Source organism: Molothrus ater, chromosome 4 (genome assembly GCF_012460135.2).
Source record: "Molothrus ater isolate BHLD 08-10-18 breed brown headed cowbird chromosome 4, BPBGC_Mater_1.1, whole genome shotgun sequence".
NCBI classification, from domain to species: Eukaryota; Metazoa; Chordata; class Aves; order Passeriformes; family Icteridae; genus Molothrus; species Molothrus ater.
The window spans coordinates 45049344-45073846 of record NC_050481.2 but is presented as its reverse complement, the minus strand read 5'-3'; the positions used below and the strand labels follow the sequence as shown (position 1 = coordinate 45073846).

Genomic DNA, 24503 nt, shown 5'->3' with positions numbered 1-24503 from the left:
CGGAATGACCTCAGAACTCACAGACTGTTTGCTTTCTTTCTTTATTTTACAATAATGTTATTGGGCCCTGAATTCTTACCTCCATCCTGAAAGCATATGCCTGTCTTTGAAGGACATATAAACTATCATCAAGATGTCTTGTCTTCTGCATCTGTTCTCAACATACTGGATCAAGATACCACTCTAGGAATTTTACTGATGAATAGGGAACATGGAGTCAAAGACCAGTGGGTGCCAGACAGGAAGTCTGTGACTGAGCTGGAAGTGGAATTCATTTTTCAGAACTCCAGTCCAGTGCTTTAGCAATAAATTAGTACAACTTTGCTTCTCCAGAAGAGACTTTTGAGCACTCCACCTCACAGTGGCTTTGAAGACTGTATGGAATGACATAGCTGTCTAGAGTCTTGCTTAGACAACTTATTTAACATGCAACAATTTATTTTTCTTCATTTATAATGTAATTGATGGTATTTTGTGACCAAGCATTGAATAAGCCAAACTGATGATTTACTGAGAAGTATATTAATCATGTTTCTGAAGATTTTCAAGGCTCCTTTTAATTTTGATTCTGTCACTTGAAACAGTTGGGCACAAATACCAAGGATGTATTTAACAAGCTTTCAGACTGAGTTTTGCTGGTCTGGTATTTGCTTTAATACAATTTTTACTTAGATTTGGTTCAGTTTTGTTTATGGCTAGCCATTTAGTTCCAGCCTACTTGATAAAATTTTTACTGAGGACATTGTCTGTTAAGTTTGTAACTTTTTGTGGATATTTACTGCCTTTTTCTTCTTTTTTTTACACAACGTCTATCTCAAATTGCAACAGAGAACAGTAAAGCAATAAACTAATGATATAATTGTTTTGTCTGTTTTTATCAAACATGTTTGTGTTTACCTTTGTCTGAAAAAGAGCATGATGTAGTCAGGATGTAGTGACAGACTTGCCAGCTTCTTGCTTCATTCTCACCTTAGGTTCTTCCAGAAACATTCTGTTGCATTCATTTGGTTCTTGCTACTTCTAATTTGTCTTTGATTTACTCTGTGAAACAACATGTTCAGTATCTGCTTTTATCTTTCTCTAACTTCTCTAAGCTCCTAGCTGTCATTGTTGAAAGAAAACTTTGTTGCTTCTCATGATTTTTTTTTAGAAGCAGCAATAATAGAGAGGTTTCCATGCTTCGAAGTAAAGTTGCACAGATGCAGACTGACACTGATGTTTTAAAAAGGAAACTGACAACTGAGCGATTTGAACGGTAAGATGCTGCTTTTTCAGTGAATTGACTCTCCCTCCTTATTTCTTCTTTCTCACTTTTAAAACTGTTGCTTTTTTGAATAGTGAGGAATTTTTATGGAAAACTCCATTCCTCTTGTCATACAAAATTTAATATTTTCATCTTGAAAACTGCTTAAAGAAAAAATCTTACACAGTTTCTGAATTTCTTCATAAGTTTTGTGACTTTACCACTGCTTCTAAAAATAAAAAAAATGCCTTCTCCTGGAAATAAAAAAAATCCCTTCTCAAGAATTAGAGTGGATGGGCTTTATGAGAAAGGGAGAGTCTTTGCAAGGCTGTGTGTCGTTCCTTTACCGTGGTGCAGCGTGGGCGCTGTGTGGCTGAGGGTCCGTGTGTTGCAGGGAGCGGGCGGTGCAGGAGATGCGCCGGCACGGGCTGAGCACGTCCTCGCTGCGCGCCTCGCCCCCGCTCAGCTCCACGCTCAGGTCTCCCTCGCACTCCCCGGAGCGCGGCGCTGCCAGGACAGCTGAGCACGCAGCAGCTGAAAAGTAAGTGATTCGAGCTCAGCAAGCCTTTCCTGTTTAAGAGTCAGGTGTAAACTGTTTCTAAATAATACCTTTGTGATTGTATGAAATTGTTACACGCTTCAGATGTTTCTAAGTTCTGCTTTTGCTGTCTCTCTCCTACTATAAAATATTGATTGCAACCAATAAATGCAAAGTGCTCTCCAAAGACCATATAATATAATGGATTCTCCTTCCTCTTTTTCTTAATGGCCTTGCACCACCTGACAACTTTCAAATATATGTTGCCTGCATATTACTACCATTTCTTATATCCAGATATACTGTACCAGTTCATTATTGAAAATAGTTATCTCCAAACAGTGAATGGTTCATATTAAGAGGAATGCCATGAAATTCTCCCGAGTACAGCAATGAAGGAAAGACACTCCAGAGAAGAGTTCAACTAAAATGCATTTGAACCCTAGACTAGATGAAAATATCTCCAAAACAAGTGCATAAAAATAATTAATGTATTTTTTCATTCTTAGTGCTTGAATCTATGAATGTCTAAGATCGTGATCACTACAGTCCATAAAAAAGAAATCAAAATCAGCCTCTTACCTGTTCATTTTCACTGTCATGTTTGTTTTTTTAGAGATCATTTTTGGTTTAGGTGATGCCAGTTATGTGTTACAGGCCTGATTATTGACTGTATATCCCACCTGTCCTATACTGAATAATAAATTGTTATCAAAAGGGGAAGGAGAGGAAGAGATAAAGAGTGATTGTTGTAGGAAATATGTGTGGTGTGACAGGTCATGAATGTAACTAACAGATTTTAAAGTTTATTCTTGCTGGTAAATACCTATGGCTTGTTCTAAGCTTACTTTTGTTAACAAAAACACAGGTTTCTTGAGAACTGAGCTCAGCCTGGCATGAAGCTATATTGTCAGCAATTTTTGTCTTCTGCGAATTTTTGGGCAAAGCAAAAAGACGAAATGTAGCAAATGTGATACTGACAGTGGGGATGAACCAGCAGATATGCTTTTGCTTTACTGGTGAGCCCCTAGGCATACCCTGTTATGTTGCAAAATGACATTTTGACTGAGGTGATGACAGATTATGTATTTCTGAGGAGTATCATCAGTAGAGAATTGTCTTTAGTCTTCTTGCTTTACAGTGAGTCCTGAGAGCAATAAAAAGTCCAGTTGCTGTGCTTGGAGGATACCATGTAGTGCACTATTTTTATCTAATATTTGTATCCCTAGTTTTAACAATGTCAACTCTGTACCATATCTTACCAGAAAATACCCCATTTTCATGTAGTGTGTATTTTTAAAGAATGTGGTTTTTAACAACTGAATTCACATGCAGTTGTTATGCATCTTGCCTTTTAAATGTATCAATTACAGTAGTGTGATCTCAGCAGAGCTGTTACCATCTTTCATCCTCCTTGTTTATTCCTTCTTGGGAGCTTACCAGAGTAAAGTGTACTCTGTAATTACTGTTCTGTAGTGTTACAGCTGTCTCTCTCTGACCTGATTTCATCTTCTCAAGAAATTTTCTTTTCCTCCTCATCTCACTATTACTTTTGTAAATTATTTTAGCAATGGGTCAGTGGTGTAGAGTTTTAAGTAATATGCTAATAGTTGATATTTGGGATTAAAAGAAGACCATCTGAGGAGGCTAAAGCTAATTACTACTTTTTATCCTAATATTAATTAGTAAAATATAATAGTTACCTTTATTTTGACATCTTTTCTTTCTCCACAGAAATGTGACCATCAAGGAATAACCAGTACTTGAGTAGCTGAAGCATTACCTTGTTACAAGGACTTTTTTAATATAAATTATGAATACTTGTATTTTACCTCTGTTTTCTTCAAATCACTGATTACCTTTGAAACCTCTGAGAATGGGTGAAGTAATCAACTTTGCAAAATTCTGCTTTCCCAGCTGGCAGGAGTGACTGACTTTTTCTCGCTGTTTGACAGGTTTTGTATCAAACATGGCTAAGTTTTCTTACTTTTTGGGAAACATAATAATTAAAAGAAGGAAATGAGTATTGATTTGACAATCTCTTGTTTTCATTTTTCTATTTTATTTCTTGCTTATCTCATAAGATTGGAGAAGTTTATTCATCTTAATGTGTGCTAACATAGAATAACATCCCCAACTGTGTTAAAAATGCTGAGCCAGTGTATGTTTTCTACTCATGATGATTTCCTATGTTTGGGTTTCTAACAAGTGTTTTCTGTTTTCAGGTTTTTCTTAATGGTATTTAAAAGTATCAATTACCTATTTTGTGAATGCTTTTTGTTTACAGTACCTTTTCTTAATAAAAAATATATATCAGTTATTCTTTATTACTTTTTCTATCAATCTCCCTTAGTTTAATCTTTGTGTGAAATTGCATTTTAAATATCCCCATATTTAATGAAAAGTGAAGAGAAAAATTTTTAAAGATGTATTGAAATACTTTAAATATTAAAAAATTCTCAAAGTATTTTATATTCAAACTTTTGAATCATAGCTGGAGATGTTTCTCAAATTTTGGTTTTAAACGTTCAGAGCAACCTGGAATCATTCACCCAGTTAAGCTCAAGCTGTTGTAGAGGTGACACAGGACTTTATGTTGTGACATACATATTAGGTAAATGAAGTGAGAACGAATCTTGAAAATATCTGGGGTATTTAGCAGAGGAGCATTTCAAACTTAGGCTTTGAAATAAGATGCAGTGAGGAACATAGAGTTTTCTGAATAATTACATGCAGCAGGGTGACATGGTGTGTATTCATAGGAATTATACAGAGCACTAGAAATGGGAGGATGCATTGCTGCACATCCTTGCACTGGCCAAAAGTTCTGCTTGCCCAACAACAATAAAAACCTGTGATTACCAGCATCTCTAAGGTGCAAACAACATATTAAATAACATGGGGGGAAAAAAAACCTTATTTTTTTGCTTAGATTTTATCTAGTTTGCAACAAGATTGTTCCACTTAAAGTTTATGAAGAATATTGTGTTAACTGAAAATATTGTATCATATATTATGTATTAAATTTTACTTATTAAAGGCAGCTTAGAGCACCAATTCACAAGTACCTGAAAATACTTGTATCACTTGAGGTTTCTCAGCCATGTGTATTCATGGTGGGTGCATCTTACACATTTTACTTTCTAGGTCTTTCATTTGCCAGTTACAGGAGTGAGGAGGATTTTGTCTCTAACTGTTACTTACCTATTAAGACTGTTTGTAATTAAGTCAGTAGTTTCCACTGATTCTAATTGGTGTTAATTATTCAGGTTGATTTAGTAAGGAGGAGAAAACTCACGTCCTGCTCTTGATGTCTTCAGTGGTGACTTTTAAATATCCTATTTTGTAAATAAACCCTTCTAAATTGGAATTATTTTTTTAAAAGCTAGTGTTCCACTTCATTGAAAACAGTGTCTTTCATCTTACTGAAAAATGCATATTTTGGCATTACAATTAAAACCATAACACTTCAATTAATAGTAATTCCTACATGGATATATCAATTACAAAGAATTAGGACCTCATTGAACACAGGTGTTATAATAAAATTGGTATTATTGGGGTGACCAAAGCCTGTGCAGATTTCTAGTATTAAAACAGTACTAATATTCAGGCTGTAGTACAGCTGTCAATTTGTTTTCTTGTTACTATTATTTTATATACATTTTTATAAGCAACTAGAGTAAAACAAAAGTAATTTTTAAACAACTTTGCTTTTAAATCAAGTATTTCAATTAATGAAATAGAAAACAAGCACAAATTTGTGGAAGATTTAAATCCATGGACTACTGCATATGCCGTGTACAAAATGAGCCTTTTGTGGGCAAGATGTTAATGTGGCTCACCTGGACTCTGCTCCCAGAGGCTTCCCTGCTGTTCCCACCTTTGGAAGATCAAAAGCACCCTTGGCTGTTGTGTGTAGTCCTCAGCTGGGGTGAGTTACAGGGGGAGTGTGGCAGACATGAAATCGTGATAAAATTCCATATACTGCAGTTGTCTGTCTTACTGTCTGCAATTGGGATGGGGGAAAAACAGCTTTAGAGAAATAATAAAGGCAAACAGTAATCATTGGGGCTGTTTTTCTACAAAACAATGAGAGTCTAGCATCAGAAGCAGGGGAGTCCAGAGATAATAAAAGCACAGGTGTTTTCTGTTTATTAAAACCTGAATTTCTCAACTAAACATCATAACATGGTTTTGAGAAATCCTTAAAATTAATTGGTTTTTGGGTTTTTGTGTTTTACATTATGTCCCTAAAATTTAGGTAATTAACCTAAAGATAAGTAAATAATTCTAGGGTTCAGTTGGGAAGCCAAATTTGTTCTTTTTTTCTCACTCTCAATATGAGAAACACTGATATTCCTCTGTGTTGCTAATTAAGAAAAAAAAGCTAACATGAGAGATTCAGTCTTCCATTTCTATTTCTTCCATTTTAAAATGTTTTGTACAGAAATTGACATATATATGGCAGCCTGACCTAGGCAAAGGCTGTTATTCCTTAATGAAACCTGCAGATTTTGGGGGGCTTAGATCATTCCTTGGGAGAGAACTTTATACTTCTTTGTCTTTTCCAGCAGTGTAAGAAACCAGGGGTGTGTGGCTTTGGTACTCTAGTCTTGCAACTTTGTATAAAAAGATATTCCAGTTTCATTTCATCCTCTGACCCTTCATAGGCTGCACAAAGATCATGGTAGCTGCAGTAATATTAATTCCTGGAGCTGAAGCCTTACCATCCATGCTGCACTATAAATGGTGTCAGGGGCTGCACTGCTACCACAGGGCTTTGGCCACAGAGGCAGAGAACCAACCCATGCATCTCCATCAGGCTGCAGGGTTATCCCTGCCCCAGCACAGCAGCTGGCCTGGCACAGGGGGCTCCAGCAGATCCCCTGCACAGTGGCAGCCCCTGCTCACATTTGGGCTGTGGGGGGATAGGATGTAAAAAAATTAAGATAGTGCAGAAGGTAATCTCACACCTGAGGAGTTGCAGCTGTGCTAATCACCAAAGATTAGGAACAGGCCTGCCCTTAACAGGCCACAGCTGTGTCCAATAGGAAGACAAGTGGTACAAAAGAGTGGGTTAGCTACGTGAGGAGAGAGATGGAGTTTGTTGGCTGTGATGAAGAAGAATGAATCAGTGCTGCAAGGAGCTGTGCATGAGAAATCGCCAAGAAGGTAGGGAACTTTTGCAATAAGATGATAATGTTGGGCTGCAGACATGGCCTGCCCAAGGTAACCAACTCCCAGCATACAGAGTCTTCCATCAGGCTCCCAAGACAACGTGGACATGGCTGTTCTTGGGAAGTGCAGCAGACAGCCCAAAGATGATTAAGGTGTTGGGGCATCTCTCGCATGAGGACAGTCTGAGCAAGCTGGTGCTGGTGAGGCTTGAGAAGAGAAGGCTCGAGGAGGGGAGCATCTCCATGTGTAACAGTGGGTGGGAGTAAAACATTTCCTCTTGGTTGGGAGAGGGGGAGGTACACGACTGAGCGCAAATTGAAATACAGGGAATTTGAGTGAAATATCAGGGTTTTGTTGTTTTTTTTTTTCTATGGAGGTGATTGAGCAGTGCAACAGGCTGCCCAGAGAAATTGTGGAGTCTCCTCCACAGAGGTATTCAAAACCCACTCAGAAACAGTCCTGGACAGCTGTAGGTGACCCTGTTTTGAGCAAGGGTTTGTTGCACTAGGCAGTCTTCAAAGGGGCAACAACCCTGGGGCTGTAGGAAACTTTCCTACAATTCCCCACGGTGTGATCAGGGAAGTGCTTGCCCAGCTGTGGTGAAATTGGCACTTATTATCTAAATTATGATCTTTGACATTTTAAAAATTACAAGTATAAAATAATTGCCATTGTTTTGTCTCAGTATTAGTTGTATCTATATTAGAACTTGGGTGACTTTCAGAATTTATCATGGTGGTTGCCTCTCTTACCTGTGTGTGCTGCAAACTCAACATTATCCAAGCAGAGCTGCCCCAGCAGTGTTGTCAGTATGTCCTTTACCATTTCAAGGTGATAGCCCAGGAATTAAACTAAGTAGAATGGTATGATGGAAAATGGAGGGGGGGGGGAAATGAAATTATGTTAGCTTTTTCTCAGTTTAAATGCTCCTGAGCAGGAATGGCTATATTTTCATGAATACAAACACAGAAATGAGTTTCAGCATGGTTACTCAGCTGTGAGTCAGTCAAGGTCTGCAGCAGCAGATACTGCTCTTCGGGGAGATTTTCACTGAGCTTCTAGTCCAGAGGAACCCACTGACATCTGAACGTGTCTTTCTGAAAAGACATGTGTGGGTTGCTGGACTGTAGCTGTGTCTGCAATCTTTATCTGTACCCATTTGCTTTGCATAAATCCATAAAGATGCCGAATGGAAGGAAAGGCACTCCCGGTTTGCTGCTGGCTTTTACGTGGACTCTTTGTGCCACCTAGTGGACCTGGGTCTTTTCCAGTGATCATGGCACATCCTGGAAAGGTTTGGGTTTCTCCACAGAAATTCTAGCTTTTTAATATTTTTATAATAAGATATACTAAACTCAAAGAACAAGACTTACTACTAAAGCTATGCAAGCCTGAAGCCCATTCATCATTTGATGAATGAGATCTGTGATTGCATCACTTTCTAGAAATTGTTGGTTCTTAAGAAAAAAAAAACACAAAAACAAACAAATACTTATTTCCTGCTCCAGGAAAGTGAAAAGTTTCACCTTTGCCAACAAAGGTCTGATGTAATTGAGCAATTTGATTGATCTGAAGGAACTGGCAAAAGCTGGATTCACCTCTTTCCTGGTGGAAACTTTTGAAGTTTTCTCTCTCTACCACCCAATTCTACCTCTTAAAAATGTGCAAATGCTGCAGAGAGCAGTAAAGCCAAACACATCAAAACCCCTGAATCTTTTGGAGGATTGCTACCAAATTCAGCTCTGGTAGTCAAGGTGCTTTGTGTCTATATATTTTGGATATAAATCCATATATATCCATATGTAACACTTAATGTTAAAAGTAGCAGTCAATATACCTAACAGCCGTCTAAATAGACCTGATGCATGAGCTTAAACTTCTGAATTATCAGTGCCCTGTAGACTGTGGCTTTAGTTGTGATGGGACTGAACAGACTGTGCCTCCCAGGGCTTGTGTGATTAGTCTTCTCTAGAAGACTGCAGGTGAAAAAGTGATTTCTAGCAATTAGTCTTTATTTGGAGTCACAGACTAGTTTTTCTCACAAATATCACTTGGACGCAGGAATTCACTGAGCAATAGCTCACTAAGGAGTGGGAGAATATCAGTTAATGCCCACCTAAACTTATATTCTTCCTTTAAAACCCCTGGTATCGGGCACAGTCAGAGACAAAAGAAAAGAGGAAGATAGCTCTTTGGTCCAACCCAGCATGGATCTTACCTTTTCTTTTAAGAATATCAGAAGGACCACTTCTGACTGGACCAAAAAATTAAGGAGCAGACAAAATCTAAAGCTGCGAGGCTTTTTTCTCCAGGGACCACCTGAATCTGGAGAGCTGGCTGACAAAAACACATCTGTGTCAGTGATGGAGGATCATGAATTGTGTGACCAGTGCTGGTTCCAAAAGTGGAAGAGTCTGGATGGGACTAAGAGCAGCATGTGCTTTTACCCTGGGAAACTCAGGAAACAGCTGTCCAGCACTGGTAAAGTCTTGCAGTTGAGCGCTGAACTGGAAGAGTGGGGCCCCAGAAGAGCCGATACAAATACCGGGTATAGGGCTATAAGAAAGAAGGGAGGCTGATTTCTGTGCTGGGGGACAGTTGGTTCTGGTTTTGTTTCTTGCAGTTTTTCCTATTTTTCAGTAAATTAAGGGGGTAAGTATTTGCCTTGCTACAGCACGGGCTAGGCGCTGTGTTCAGACTTCGGTCTCGCTGCGAGAAGAGAACCAGCGGGGGTTCAGAGTGCGGTGCATCTGGAGCTGCGGACCTCTCCTCCTCGGGCAGTGCAACGGTGCTGGGTCCCGGTGAATGCGGACAGACGCGGCTTTACCCTTTCCTGGCCAGCAGCAGGGGCCGAGCGCCGCTCGCTGCGGGATGCGGGCGGAGATGCGGGCGCGGCCGGGGCGCGGCGCTGCGGGGCGCCCGTGAGCGGCGGCGGCCGCGCTGCCATGGGGCGGCCGCGGCGGGGGCGGCATCCGACGGGCTGGGCGGCACCGCGCCCGCAGCAGCCACCGGCGCGTCCTCCTGGCAGCGCGGAGAGGCAGCACAGGTAGGACCCTGCGCCCCACCCCTTCCCCCGCGCTGCGGTGCCGGGAGCGGGAGGGAGCCTCGCCGCAGACCGAGCTCCGCAGCCTCCCGCGGGGCTCCGCATCCCGGCCTCGCCGCCCCGGGAGCGTTCGCCGTGCGGAGCCGCCCGCTGTCGTGCGGGGCTGTCCCTGCCGCTTTGTGCTGCCCGCTCTGCGCTACATGTGCCCTTTGGCTCGGCAACGCCAGCGGCGAGCAGCCCAGGGGCAGGAGGCTGCGCCGGGAGGACGGCCAGAACCCCCCCGTAAGTAGCTCCCTGCCGCTGTTGGGCTCCCTTTGTTCGGTGGAAGGTGTAAGGAGGCGTGCGGGTGATTTTCAGAAGGTGTCACTTCACTGCTGCCGCGGAATTCAATGGCTGGGCTGGTTCTCTCCGATTCCTTCTGCTTCCCCTTTGTTAGCGGTTTCCCGGGGAGTCCTGTATTGTTTCAGCTTCCCTGAAAAAAAAGCAGGAGCTGTCAAAGAGATGACTTTGTTCCCTGCGATGCTTCTCTCGAGCAGCATCGCTTTGTTCAAGCTCCCGTGAGCCATTTGTCACACAAGTGCCGCCGCGCTGCCGGAACCAGCGGGCTCCGCTCCGCGCCCGGCGGGGCCGCGTCCCTCTGCCTTTGCCTTTCCCAACAGCTGGAGCAGGTAAGGCAGAGGTAATCCCATTCACATGGGAATTCCATCGCCTCAGTTAGAAAACGTCTGCTTCAGCAGCAGAAATGTGTGCAACGCGCATCTTTTCTATGTCACGAGGGGATTTTTAATGAATGACGGTTTGGGGGTTTTTAATTAATTTTGCTGGTGTTGCCACTAGTCAGTTACAAATCTGGCTCTCCGTAGCTGTAGGATGTAAAACTGTTATTGCGTCTCTGCTCTGTAATTTTAAGTGTAAAAATGCCCAGTTAAAACACAGTTCAAGGAGTAAATAGAGACCTGGAAACCACAACTGTGCATCCTGAAAATTTAATATGCCTGACAATAATGGCACTGAAAATGATCTGCTGTTGGGGGGATGGGACCATGGAGAAAGGGAAGAGTAATTTGCAACCACAGGCCTAATAATAGATATTCTGTTGATAATAGATATGTAGATAATATAATTTGTTATCTTCCCAAACACATTTTCTGTACGTACCTTAGATGTTATAGTATTAAAAGAGCTCTTTTCTTAGACTCTGTGTTATTTAAGATAGCTGATAGCAGTAACATGTTTTAACAGATTAAAGATGATAAATTAGAGCCAGAACTGACTTTTATTTGGTATTTAGTAATGCATGCCCAGTAAATTCCCATCACTGAAATAAATCTAATTGCACCTTGCATAGACGATTAAGTCTTGTAACTGTACCAAAACATTAATCAATAGGCGTAAATGTTATCATGAGTTTCTTTAACAAAGCCATTGATACTGCAGTAGCCAGCAGTTCTGTGTATTACTTTCTTTGGGTGGTTTGAATCCAGCTCAGGAATTTATCAAATAGAAAAATTCAACCCTTCCTTGGCTGCTATCAGTTTATCAGGTTAGACATTGTGTTTGGGGTTGAATATTTCATTGCAGCAATTAGCTTGAATTGAACATTGTGAAGTGTATTGAAATTTTATATAAAAGTGATTTGTATATTTGTTTGTTCTCCAGTTGAATAATTGCAAGAACTACTGTGGAAATATTTGTTAGTAAATATGGTACATAGCAAAGAGGTTGCTTCTGGTTGGTATTGGGTCTACTTTTCTCCAACAGGAAAATTTGTCTTAGTGCACCCTGTTCTAAAATTAAGGGCCATTTTCAAATGCCCACTTGGGCAATCCTACATTTTAGAGAGAATTGCTTCACACTTACATGAAAATATTATTTTTTTATTTATATACTGTATAACAGAATTTTTAAAAGTGCACTGGTTGCAAACACAGTTGGTCTGAAGTATGAATGGCTGGCTGGGTCCTGTGCTAAGACATTGACTTTTTTCTTTCTTTCCCACATCCCCCTCAAAGTTCGTTCCTTTATAGGTCTTATTTTGTTGGTTTGTGAGGTTATGCAGGCAATTTCAGAAATTTCACAAATTTCCATTTGTGAAATGGAAAGGCATTTGGTTTTTTTTCAACATACAGTTCCTTGAAACCTTAACAAAATTTATTAACTACTAAAAATACTGTTTGGCAATAATATTTCACTTTAAATACAGATACTAAAAAGCAGCCGTTTTGGTTTCACACTTCTGATTACAGCAATAAAAATAACTTTTGCAGTTTCTTCTGCCTGGGCTCTTAGTCACTCTGAATAGTGTTTTGCCAGGTATCTCAGTCACTGAAAATAGATTAGTCTGTTACTAATGTAGTTTAGAGTTATTTCAGTATTCCTATTGTAGATGTGTCAGGTAAGCTCTTTTTAAATAAGAAACATGCAGCATAATAAGTGTTGAGTGAAATGTGATGATGAATTTATGAATATGAATATATTTGGTTGTTGTTTTAGAATGAAATCTAACACAAACAGAATTTTTATAGACAGTGTTAGCTTGAATGACTATGTTTTGACTTTTAGTCCTCACAAGCCAAGAGACAAGACTTTTTTTCATATTCTGAATTATTCATATTTGAAAATTGCTGAATCTGATTGTTGAGAGGGATTTTTTCTTTCCCCTTCCAGAAAATCAATGCGGCCTTTATTCCATAAAGGCCCAAATAAGAGAATCATGGCAAAAATGGATAAACATGCTATTGACATGTTGGAAAAGTACAGTAAATTTTTTTGGAATCGACAGACTCAGGGTGATGTAGTTGCATAATATCTGCCATCAGCATGCTTTAAATGTTGAGATGCTCTAAACACCTGCATTTTGACATCGAGCCAATGTATTTGAACAAGATATAATAAAGTTGTATAAAGTGCAATGTAAAATAGAATTAATTGGTGTTAAGTGGTATGATAGAAGGCAAACTAAAGTTACAGGGTTAACTTTAATTACATTACTGCTTCTACTGGAGGGGCCAAATTTTTTTTATCTGTTATTTAAATTAGTAACGAATAAAAATTGTGTTTGTTTCCATGGAGACTCCATGAGTTCTGCCTTTAAGGAACAATCAGTTATTTTGTAGACCTTACTCTTATTTTTTCCCCATCATTTCCTGCAGGAACTTTTACTCCTTTTGACTCTCTACATTACACGACTTCTCTCTTTATGAGCTAAAACATATTTTGTCAGAAGAACACAGCATTTACCCTTGCTTCACATTCAGCATTTTCACTTATATTGGTGAAGCCTTACAAAGAAATAAAATCAACTTGTAACAAATATTTTTAAATTAATGCTGTTCAAGACTGGTGCATCACATGAGCCAAATCACAATGATTTGGTAATTAAGTTTGGTGGGAAGAAAAATGTAGAGGTCTTGCTGCATATTATCCTGGGTAAGTGGCTTACAGTGCTGTTTTGCCACACATGGAGTGAAGCTGATTCAGATGCCACTACAAAGGTGTTAAGTACATCAATATATTTTTAAATATAGTTTCCTCTTTATATATGTAGGCTGTGTACTAAATTATGGGAATAAAAGTTTCATGCCTCTAACAAGGCCATTTAAGAAAATACTGTCATATGCAGATGATTTTAGTGCATTTAATTCACATCCCAACATTGCTTTGAAATGGCTTATTGTTTTAATGCTAACACATGTGAAAGCTTTAGTTTCTTCTCCATTGTTGCCTTGAGAAATAACAGGAGGAAAATGATGGAAATAAGTAAAAACTTTCCTCACACTTTAGTGTTTGGGAGTGCAAACTGCTGTGCATTTTGCTGGCATGCTTGACCATCTCTTTCATTACTCAGCATGTTTTGAAAGTCAGCTGTCAGACTTGGGCAGCTTCATGAAGCACCTCAGTCTAGTGATTTGTGGTACGGCTTCTGTAGGAGGATGCTGCACGTTAAGGATTATGTTTACTGTTAAGTTGAAATGTGGAGGGAGTGTGATGAAAAGAATTGAAGTGAAATGAACCATACCAAATTCTGACTTTCATGTTGCTCTTCAAAGAAAGCTGATTTTCTTCAAAGTAACATGCTGTCTTTCTCTGTGGCTTTTGAGAAAGCTGCATTTGAAACTTCAGCACAGGAAAAAAAAAAGAAAAAGATACAATTACAGTGATCTGTGGAACAGTTTGGACCAGATGAGAAAAATAGTGATAGGAAGCCCTGTGAAATCTGTATTATCTTCAGGTATCTGTTGGCACATATGTGCGATAGTTGGGTTGAGTGGATTCATCTGGCAACAAAACCAAAGTGCCTTCCATGTTGTAGAACCTCTTTTCTTTTGCTTATAACTTTGGCAAATTTTAGCCATGTGCTCTGTAGCTCATCACACATATTTGTGACTCATGCTAATTTTTATTGTAATTATTAATTAATCAAGAATTAGATTAGTTGTTTTGCCTTGCTAAAACATCCTAATACAGTTCAGAAACATGGTACTGTTCTGTTTTTTAGCTAGGCTCCAGATCCTGCTAAGGCAGTGTCTTTTGTCTCATCTTCATTTTTACTGTCTTCATGAAAGTCTGCCCAAATTTTCTGTCCTAAGTCTACAAAATGCTAATCTACAAATAAAGTTATAATACTAAGTCTACAAACTATTGTAGTTTTCATACACTTTCAACCCTGTAGTTTTCACATACCTGTGAAAATTTTAGCAAATAAAATGAGAGATTACATGTTTATTCAACATCCAGTGCTACAGAGTATTTTTAACAGTGACCTCAGGGGTATTTGCCTATATCTGCAGTAGCAATTGAAGTGGGACTGTGACTATGCTGGAGACAGAATTAAAATTAAAGTTTTCAACAGGACAGAGATATTGTAGTTATGAACTGTATAAGGAAGGGATTGGGCAGCAATTCTTTGGAAGAGCTTTGGTTTATGGTAGATTACTCAAATAGTTGCTGCACTAAAAGCAAACATTGTATGGTGATACATAAGATAGGACAACAGCATGGAAGACACAAGAAGTCCTCCTCAACTGTAACACCATGTCCAGGTAGGCTACACACTTCAACAAAAAAGTGTATGAATTGGAGAGTATCCAGAGGAGACGAATGAAAATAATTAAAATATTTAGAATATATGACTTATGAATGAATGCTGCAATGTCTGGAGTTGTTTCAGCACAAAGAATGATGACTGTCCTGGTTAACAAGACAGGATAATTTTCTAATGTCACAAAGGTGTTGTGAGGCAATGTTGTCCATGCCTGTGCCCAACCAGATGATATGTAGTGGGCTCAGCAATAATGAGGTTGAAACAATAGAATGGATTACTGAGTTTGGATTTTCATGATTTTAGCATCATTAAACACTGTTTGAGTATTAATCAGGAATGACATAAATGTAGTTGAATTCTTTGTGGATCAGGGCGGTGGAACAGATTACTCTTTGAGGTCTCTTGTAGTCTCTTTAATCTTCAACATCCGTGCACCCTGGTGTTGATCAGATTGTACCTTCTTCCCTCATCGGTGCTGCATGTGGCACATTTGTCTGTATGTGATGTCTCCAGAGTGAACAGGGTTCTGAGCAGAGCAGTTCAGAGCTTTGCTGTGATCTCTTCATTCGGATCAGCTCTGACATCCATTCCTCTCTCTTTCATAGTGATTCCCCTGCTGGTGTTTGGGCAGGAAGTGTGAGGGAGGAAAGTACCACGGGATGCTGGGAGGAGCCTGAGATCCAGCTGACATAGGGAAGAGCAGGTTAGGGGGCATGGGTACAGATGTCACAAGGGAACCCAGCCAGCAGGATAGTACATGAACATGGGATGTGAAGGGGAGATAAGGCTTGGGGACAGGTGACTGGGACTTAAGAGCAGGATACAGAGTGAACTGGTAGGTGGGAAGTTGGGTTAATGACAGGGAGTCCAGTATACCAGAAGCCTTAATAAATGCAAACTGGGATTGGCACAATAAGAAGACAACAAAGAGCCAAAGGAGATTAAATTAGTGACTGGGAAAGTTATGTTGGAGACTTGTCGCTATAGGACATGAATGAACACAAGCACACCACTGTTCTCAAGGTGAAGGAAAAAAGGGAAGTTTATTTTCTGACTCCAATATTTATAGGTTTATAAAAGTGACAGCAGATTGGAGGGTGACAGTGACACCTCTCTAATGACACTGGTCAAACTAACAGTCTATCAACTCTCTTCTCCTCCATAAAGGAATGCAAAACAATGAGTTATTTACAGAAAATGTGTGAGAAAGTTCACTACAAGAATGTCAATATCAGAAGGCTTAGAAAATCTTAAAAAACCAGGGTGGCAGAGACTATTGCAGAGTCTTTCTTCCTAAGGTTACATTGTCTTCTACACCTTAGCATTTGTGTTTTAGGAGACCCATCATAAATGATTTCTTGGTCTTTTCAAATGGAGAATGACCACATGTTACTCCAGAGATCAGTGCTGGGAATGTAGAGACTATTCTGTACCATAGTGGTCTTAGGTGGGTGAGCAAAACAAAAGATGTAAAAGAAGCATTTTTCAATTTATTCTGATTTTCTTGGGTTTTTTTGTTTGTTGTGGTTTTTTTGAGATTGACAAGTGAAAGAAAGGAAGTGCCAGAACTTCACAGAGCTGTCAGAGTTGTAAGTTGCTAAGAGGAAGAAAAAAGTAAGCTGATTTTTTTTTGTCCTTTCTGGATCCTGTTCCAGGCTTGGTAGATATTTTGCAGTAGCCTACGTTGGCCCATCTGGGGGCTATGATGATGAACCATGCTGTACTGCTCTCAGCCCTGAAGCTTTGGCAGTCATTGCTTCATCCACTGCTCATGTTTGGAGGAAGGACAGACACCCTCAGCTCATACAAGTGGGTTTTGATGTTCTTCCCAACCACTCTGTTCCAACATCCCCTGTTGACAGCGCAAGGGTGGGTTGTACTAAAGAGCCCTGCTGTGTTTTTTCTGGCAAGTAGATTAATCTTCAGCCACCCACACAGCCTGCTGAACACTGTCACGAGTTGCTGGGATCTGGTAGCCTGATACCAACACCTGATATCTGACAAACTGTGTGCTTCGGGTTATTGTGTTTCCTTGGATGGGAGGCCGGAAAAAACAATGTAGGTGAGCTTTGGAGCACACAACTGTTACTTCAGGTGTGAAGGCTCCATTTGGCCCAAGGTACATCCCCTCATGCACCTGCCTGCTGGAACCCTTTCCAGCAGTTAAAGGATAGATTCCTAATGCCTTAAAGTTCCCCATTCCTGGCACTCTTCAGGAGCCTTTCCAGACAGAGGCTGCACCAATAAGAGGCAGATGGGCTGTAAGCCAGAAGGGCCACTGAAATGATTCTTTCTCAGCCCAGGTGTTTTTGTGGGACTATTCTTTATTGTCAGGATGAAAGAGAAGCTGAAGACCCCTTTGTGGCTCTGACAAGATGTCGAATGCTGTTTTTGTCACGCAGAACTGTGGTTGCTAGACTGCATTTTGCCTCGTTTTATCTGCACTGTGCTTATTTACAAATTGCAGCTTGTCTGGTTTGAGAAATCACCTTTGTAATGCCCTGGCCCACTCAACAGGTTTAGCAGAAGGTAATTTGATTCACCCTGGGTGATACATGGGAGAAAGAACAAAATTCTCAGGGAATTTGATGGCAAATTTTTACTTGCAAATTTTAGAACTTTCTGGTAGAATAATGTACTTAGCAAATTTTAAAACAACATCCAGAAAAAGCAAGGCACTTCGCAAACTTAGTAAACTTTAACTTGGTGAACTGTAACTTATCCAGACACAACAAGGCACTAAGGCATTGATTGGTATTTTTTTGTCTGGTTTCCAATATATTTGGAGAAGAAACAAAGAAAGAAAGGTGTAAAATCACCACCCTAGGATCCAGTGGATTGTGCCAGCTCAGCACACGTGTTGCTGTCCTTTTTTCTGCTCTGGTCTGCTGGGCCCTCCCCCAGGCTGTGCTTTAGCGTTTCTTGGATGTGGCTGGCATCATTTTGGGGCTCACCACAGGCCATGAGGTCAGGCTGCTGTTTTGGACCAGACCAGAGGCTGACTAAGGTTCAGTGGGGTTGGGATGTGGAGCAGTGCATTGTTCCACAAACACAGAACTGACTCTGTTCCCCCAGCAGTTCCCACTTCCCAGCTGGTTTGAGACATTTAGTAATTTCTCCGGTGTCCTACAACCTTCACTACTGCAGTCAAACGTTGGTTTTTTTTGCTGAAGAGTTTGTCTGTAAAGCCTTTGATGTGATCCCTCACAATATCTAGACTGGGAAGAGATGGATTTTTTTCAGGGCCTCCCCTGAATAGTGCTAGATGAATAAGGAATGTGTTGGACTATTTAATCCAGAGTCCTGATGGGCATCAGTGACCAGGGGTGACTCTCAGTGGTCCATACGGGAGCCAGTGCTATTTGTCTTCATTGATGATGTACACACTAGGATAGAATGCAGTCTCAGCAAATTTGCAGATGACACCAAGCTTAGTGGTGCTGTTGACACACCTGGAGGATAGGATGCTGTCCAAAGGGACCAGGACATTCCAAGGGGGCCCATGGGAATCTCACACAATTTAACACACCCAAGTACAAGGTGCTACACCTGGATCAGCACAATTCCTGGGTATCAACACAGGCTGGGGATAAACAGATCCAGAGCAGCCCTGCTGAGAGAGACTTGGGGGTGTGTTGGTGGAGGGGAGGCTGGACACGACCCAGCCATGGGCACTCACAGCCCAGAAAGCCAAACACGTCCTGGGCTGCATCCAAAGCAGTTGTGGTCCCCAACACAGGAAGGGCATGGACCAGTTAGAGGAGGGCCACTGAGATGACCAGAGGGAGAGAGCAGCTCTCATACAAAGAAAGGCTGAGACCATTGAGATTGTTCATTCTGGAGAAAGAGGTGTCTTTGGGGAGACCTAATTTTGGCTTTACAGCATCTGAAGGAAGGCTACAAGAAAGATGGAGAGGGACTTCTTACAAGAGCATGTAATGATAGGAAAAAGGGAATGGCTTCTGACTGAGAGTAGGTTTAACTTAGATATTAGAAAACAAATCTTTGCTGTGAGAGTGGTGAGGCACTGGAACAGGTTGCCCAGAGAAGTTGTGGATGCTCCATCCCTGGAAGTGTTCAAAGGTCAGTTTGGATGGGACTCTGAGCAACCTGGTCTAGTGGAAGGTGTCCCTGCCCATGGCAGAGGGGCTGGAACTAGGTGATCTTTAGGGTCCTTTTCTACCCAAGCCATTCTTTTAGTCTCTTAAATGTACATGGAATACATGAATGTGCATCTAAGGCTATATACCTTAAAGAAACTCCAGTTGTTGCTGCAGTGACTTTCCATCTCCATGTGTTTTCTGTGTACCTCTGCATCCCTTGAGCTAACCTGAGTTCATGTGGTCCTAAATTCTATATCCTCCACTTTTTATGTGCCTCAGTTAGAAGTTGTAGCTAATTTTAATAATTTCAATCAAATCCAATTAATAGAATTGCTGAACATCATAACTGACTGCAGTTAATAGTTGTATTTTAAATGCGTTAATAACTACATAGCATTAAGTAGTCTCAAAAAAACAAGTGTAGATATTTTAAGTTGGACACTAAATATTACTGACCATGTTTTTGCTATAATCTCGCATATTTACTTCTGTCGGGTGGGTTAAAAATATCCTCCTTGCCTCCCGTCTGCTCTGCAGTGTTAACCCTTCCCTTGGAGGTCTTTTGGCCCCATGACCAGTCTGTTCCACTGATGACTTCTGAACTTTGGGAACCTTTGACTCTCTGAGATTTGCTTTCTTTTGTGTTGCTACTCATTTGTGGCATGAGCACAACTGACCACAGGTGTCTAACCCCATTTCTCCCAGGGACCAAACTCAGTTTTGCCCAGGCACACAACTAAACTGGGTATCAAATTTGTCGTGTGCATTTGTTTATGGAAAACTTTATTGCCCATGGCAACAAAAGCAGTACTCTGTAATGCATGGCAGAGTCCAGGTGTCCAGCAGTAAATCCACAAAAGCCCAAGCAAGGACTCTCTTGTTATGTACATGCAATCAGTTCTTTACAGATGGTGCTATGGACTCTGCTGTTGGTTATGACTGTGATTATTGTGTAGCTTGTACAAATTTTCCTTCATTACTTTTACCACATGTAACCACTAATGCAAGCTCTCCACATTAGTAGTACTGCTGCCTTTTCATGTTATGTAGCTGCTAGGAGGTGTTATTCTTAAGTTTGATCCTGCTGTAGTTGGAGAGTTATAATAAGCAGCATAATTTAATATTTGTTTTTTATAGAGATAAAGATATGGTCCGTAAATTCTAGGTGTTCTTATACTGTAGAACCGTGTCTGGCTCTGCATGGCTAGAGCCTGCATATGGCATTCTGATGATACAATACTGACTGCAGCAGAAAGGTTTGTGAGGAAATGAATCATTTGGTCTGCAGAGCATGGCTGCTGTGGCATAAATCAAGCCTTTGTTTCTGAACAAGAAGAAAAAATGTTGTCCAACTGCCCATTAGGTCAGCTTCAGTTTTTCAGTTCTCTCACCTGTTAATTCTTATATCAATAATAATAATAATAATTTAAGTAATGTTTTGGGTGCAATATTGTGTATTTATGCCATTGGGTACATTTGTGGAGTGTTTTGCTTTTTTTGGGCAGAGCATGACAAGAAGATTTCTTATGTTCTTTATAGCCACTGCCTGCAATTCACTTCACTCTTCCTCTAATGCATTTGCTTTATTTGGGCCATAGAGTCATGGAATTATTCAGGTTGGAAAGTCCTTGAGGCCAATCTTTGACTGAACACCGTGGCCAGTTTGCTGGCTTGTCACCTAGATCGTGCCACTAAGTGTCACATCCAGTTGTCTCTTGAACACTTCCAGGGACAGTGACTCCACTGCCTCCCTGGGCAGCTCATTCCAGTCCTTGATGACTGTTTGAGAGAAAACATGTCCAACATGGCATGGCTTGAGTCTGTGTCTTCTTGTCCCGTAAAAAGGCTTCAAACCTCAGAATGAGTTAGCCAAATAATGAATATTCTTACTTTTTTTTTGAAAAGCAGTTGATGTTCTAAATACCTAAACTGAGACATTTAGGATTTTTTTACAACAAAATGTTAAAATAAGAGTTTTTGAAAAAAATTAGGTAACTCTAAGTGAATACGAGGGGAATTGGACTGGTTTGCTTAAAAAAAATAATTCCTAAAGCAACCCCCAAATCTCAACCTTGATTTCTAGTAGGGAGAGAAAAAAATCAAACAAAAAAACTATTGACAAATATTTTTTTAATATTCATTTCACCTTTGCAGTGCTGTATGGTTTAGGATAAAATATTGAGTTCATAATTTAAAGCTTTAGAATACTGTAAATTCAGCATTTTCAGACAATGAAGTTGCTTGATTCACAATGAAACAGAAGGAAAATGGGGATAATAGGAAATGCTTTGACTTGGCTTTGTTTTTTGCCATTTTGTGAATCATGTTAATTCCCTTCAATTCTCTCTTCCAAATGAGCAAATAACTCCAGCTCCCCAAGAATCCTGCTTTTTTTTTTTTTTTTCTTTTTATCTTCAAAAAAGATACAAGTGCAGAAAGAATTCTGGCACTAACAGCAGTTTTGTAAAACTTGGTCCCACATTTGCGGTTGCAATTATTAGGAGATATTGAATTATAGAATAATGTGTTTATTAAAATATAACACAGTAATGGTGTGTGCATATAAATTCACAAGTATGTTGTTGAATATAATGTAATACATAATAGAATTAATTTTTATCCCAAATAACAATTTAGGGAAACCACTTAATGCATCATAATTTTATAGACCAGCAGTAGCCTGCCTAATCTAATTTCTGCAGTCCTTGTGTAATATTAGCCTTACAGCAGCTACTTAAAGAGCAAGCCCACTGCACTGCCATCCCAAGGTGCCAGTGCTGGGAGAAGGGATTTCAGCAGGGAGAAACACGTGCCAGCATGGGAGCAGGAGCAGTGCATGCAAGGTTTTATACTTGCCCACTGGAGTGGGGCCAGATTTGCTTGAGGAAAGAGGCAAAAGGAGTGTGTGTTTGTATTGCACACTTCAAAGTGAGGTCTATGAGGACATGATGGAGTCAGCTCAGCCCCTGGGGAGCATGAGTTACTCCTCTATATACGTGTTTATTGTTGTGTCTTGAAGAGAATCGGTGGTTTCACATCTGAGAGATTTGATCCGGTGGGGAAGGTGGCTGCTGTCAATATTTAAAGGAATAGACAGCTGTACCCTCACAAGTAAACCTATAAATGGTGGCAAGAGAAGGCTGCCTGGGGACTGGTGCAGGGAAGGGCTCTAGCTGTGTTTCATCATTCAGGCTGTTATCTGGTGACCTTCACGTGTGCTGCTTTGTGTGTGTTTGCTCTGGGCTCTGTGCTCCGTGGCTGGAGCTCATGCTGAATTCTGCTCTGCCTCTCGTGCCTGCGGGGACCGCAGTGCCAGCTTTGCTCTTCTCCCAATTAATTGCACTTTCTCATTGTTCTCTTGTCGCTTACAAGTTTCAGCTCTCTCCTGTGACTTTGAGCTCGGAAGTTTTTGCTAACCTATCAGTCTGCAAACAAAGAGAACATTTGGATACCTGTTTTATGCCCTTTCCTGAGTGCAACCATGATTTTTTTAAAGCCCCATTAGTTACATTTGTAGAACCTTGCATTCTTGGTGTCAGTCAGCAGAAAAAAGGCAGCTTGATCCTTTCTCCTAAACTATCTTACAAAGTTGCAGAAAAAACTCATTGTTACAATGAGTTATGAAATTACAATAAGCAAGCTATAGAATGTCAATAAGTAAGCCCTAAACTTGTAATAATTTATAATATTCAAAATAAACCAAAAATACTTAGTGGTGCTGCATGGTAAGTAATAAGCTACATTGATTAGAATCATGCAGTGGTTACCAGGATATGGGTAGGAAGATAACTGATGTCAGACTTTTCTTAGAGAGGTAAGACTAATTTCTTCAAGAAGCTTTAATTTTTTTTTAACATCTTGGTATATGGGGATGGGAACCAATCTTCTGTTTCAGTAAAAAAGGAGAGCAATTAAACCCTCAATAGCTGTTTCCAGGCTTTTCATTGGGTGATTTAAATCAAGAAAATACAGACTGATTATGCCATGTGTTGGCACTTTGTAGTCTTCTGTATCTGGTAACCAACAGAAAGTGAATTCTTTTCTTCTTTTACTGTTCAAAGATTGCCCTCAAAAACATTCCAGTGATGTTTACCTTTGATATTTCTGTTAAACACTGCCAGAGATCCCCTGTGAAGCGGGAAGCAGATACAGATGGCTGCAAACAACTGCAGGTGTTTGGTAGTCAGCTCTTGACTTCTGATGAAGGTTAGAATAGGAATGAAATGAAGGTTTTTAGAACAGGAATGAAATGTCACTGATATGCTGAAATGCTGATGTGGTGAATCCATAGGTTTAAGTAACTGCATTTTGTGAATTTTTGGATTTAGTAGTAGAATGAATATCTTACGCCTTTGAACTTCAGGAAAGTGTAGTGTTTTATTCTTTGTTACTTTTGCATAAATCTTCTACCAGACCTGTTACTGGTGTGGGGTACAGCAGCTTCCATTTGTGGATCCTAGACATGGGTGACAGCGGCATCAACTTTGTCCTTTCATTTTGCTCTTTATCAAGGAGCTCATGACTGGTTAGAGACATTTTGTGCTTGGACAGAGCTCTGGCTCCGTGGTATTTTTTTGCTGGTCTTTTTTAACTGTTGCCAAGATCTGGAAGGCTGCTTCATCAGTGATATTAAAATAATGCCAGAAGTAAATAAATTAAATTGCAGCTGCTTCGTAGGTTTAAAAAATAGGGAGGACAACTTCACTTGCACAGGATGATGTACAAGAAAGAGGCTATAAATTTTGTGTGGTCTGTTTGGTCCTTCATCATTCCCACAGATAAAGAAGTAAGCTGGCTTTTCATTCAGTTGATAGTCATGTAATCTGGTGTGTGTGGTCAGACTGGGGAGAAAGCAGCGGGAAAGCACAGAGACTGGGCTTTAAAACAGCAGGTTGCCACTTCAGGTAATTCTCGAGGTAATTTCTTGGTCTGTGCTGCTAAATCTGGATCCCCCTGATAAATTATATATTTATTTTATGGATGGGTGAAATGCAGAAGTGACCAACAATAAATGACAAGACAGCTTTCTTACTTAAATGGCAACAATTCTGATATAAAAGTAAAGTATGAGACCCCTTTCTGTCCTTGCACAGACCCCTCACAGTCCTGGCCCAGGCAGCTGCTGGCCCAGTGGCGGGTCCCCAGCTGATGGAGAAGCAGTGAAGCGCTGCCGGGCATGAGGGAATGCCTCTGTGGGAGGATGACTCCACCGGCCAGCAGCTTTTATCCTCCCCACAAAATGCTCTGGTTACTTTGTAAAAGGTTAAAAGGAGAAGCAGCTCTGTGCTGCACATAGATTTGCTTTCTTGTCAGCCAAATATGTTGTCTCCACTTGACCGACCATGGTACTT

At 40.4% G+C, this 24503-nt stretch overlaps 2 protein-coding genes across 2 annotated transcripts in view; both read left to right on the top strand.

Annotated features, from left to right (window-relative positions):
• CEP135 (centrosomal protein 135) overlaps nt 1–4101 on the top strand; it is a 30660-nt gene extending 26559 nt beyond the window's left edge. The window contains 3 exon segments of the mRNA XM_054514747.1: nt 1151–1255; nt 1638–1784; nt 3516–4101. Of these exon segments, the coding sequence (XP_054370722.1) occupies nt 1151–1255; nt 1638–1784; nt 3516–3537 (274 nt within the window). The 3' untranslated portion in view covers nt 3538–4101.
• A 5796-nt stretch (nt 4102–9897) lies between these two features.
• Nucleotides 9898–24503, top strand: part of CRACD (capping protein inhibiting regulator of actin dynamics) — a 130178-nt gene continuing 115572 nt past the window's right edge. The window contains 1 exon segment of the mRNA XM_036382140.2: nt 9898–10008. The gene's annotated coding sequence lies outside the window, so the exon portion shown is untranslated.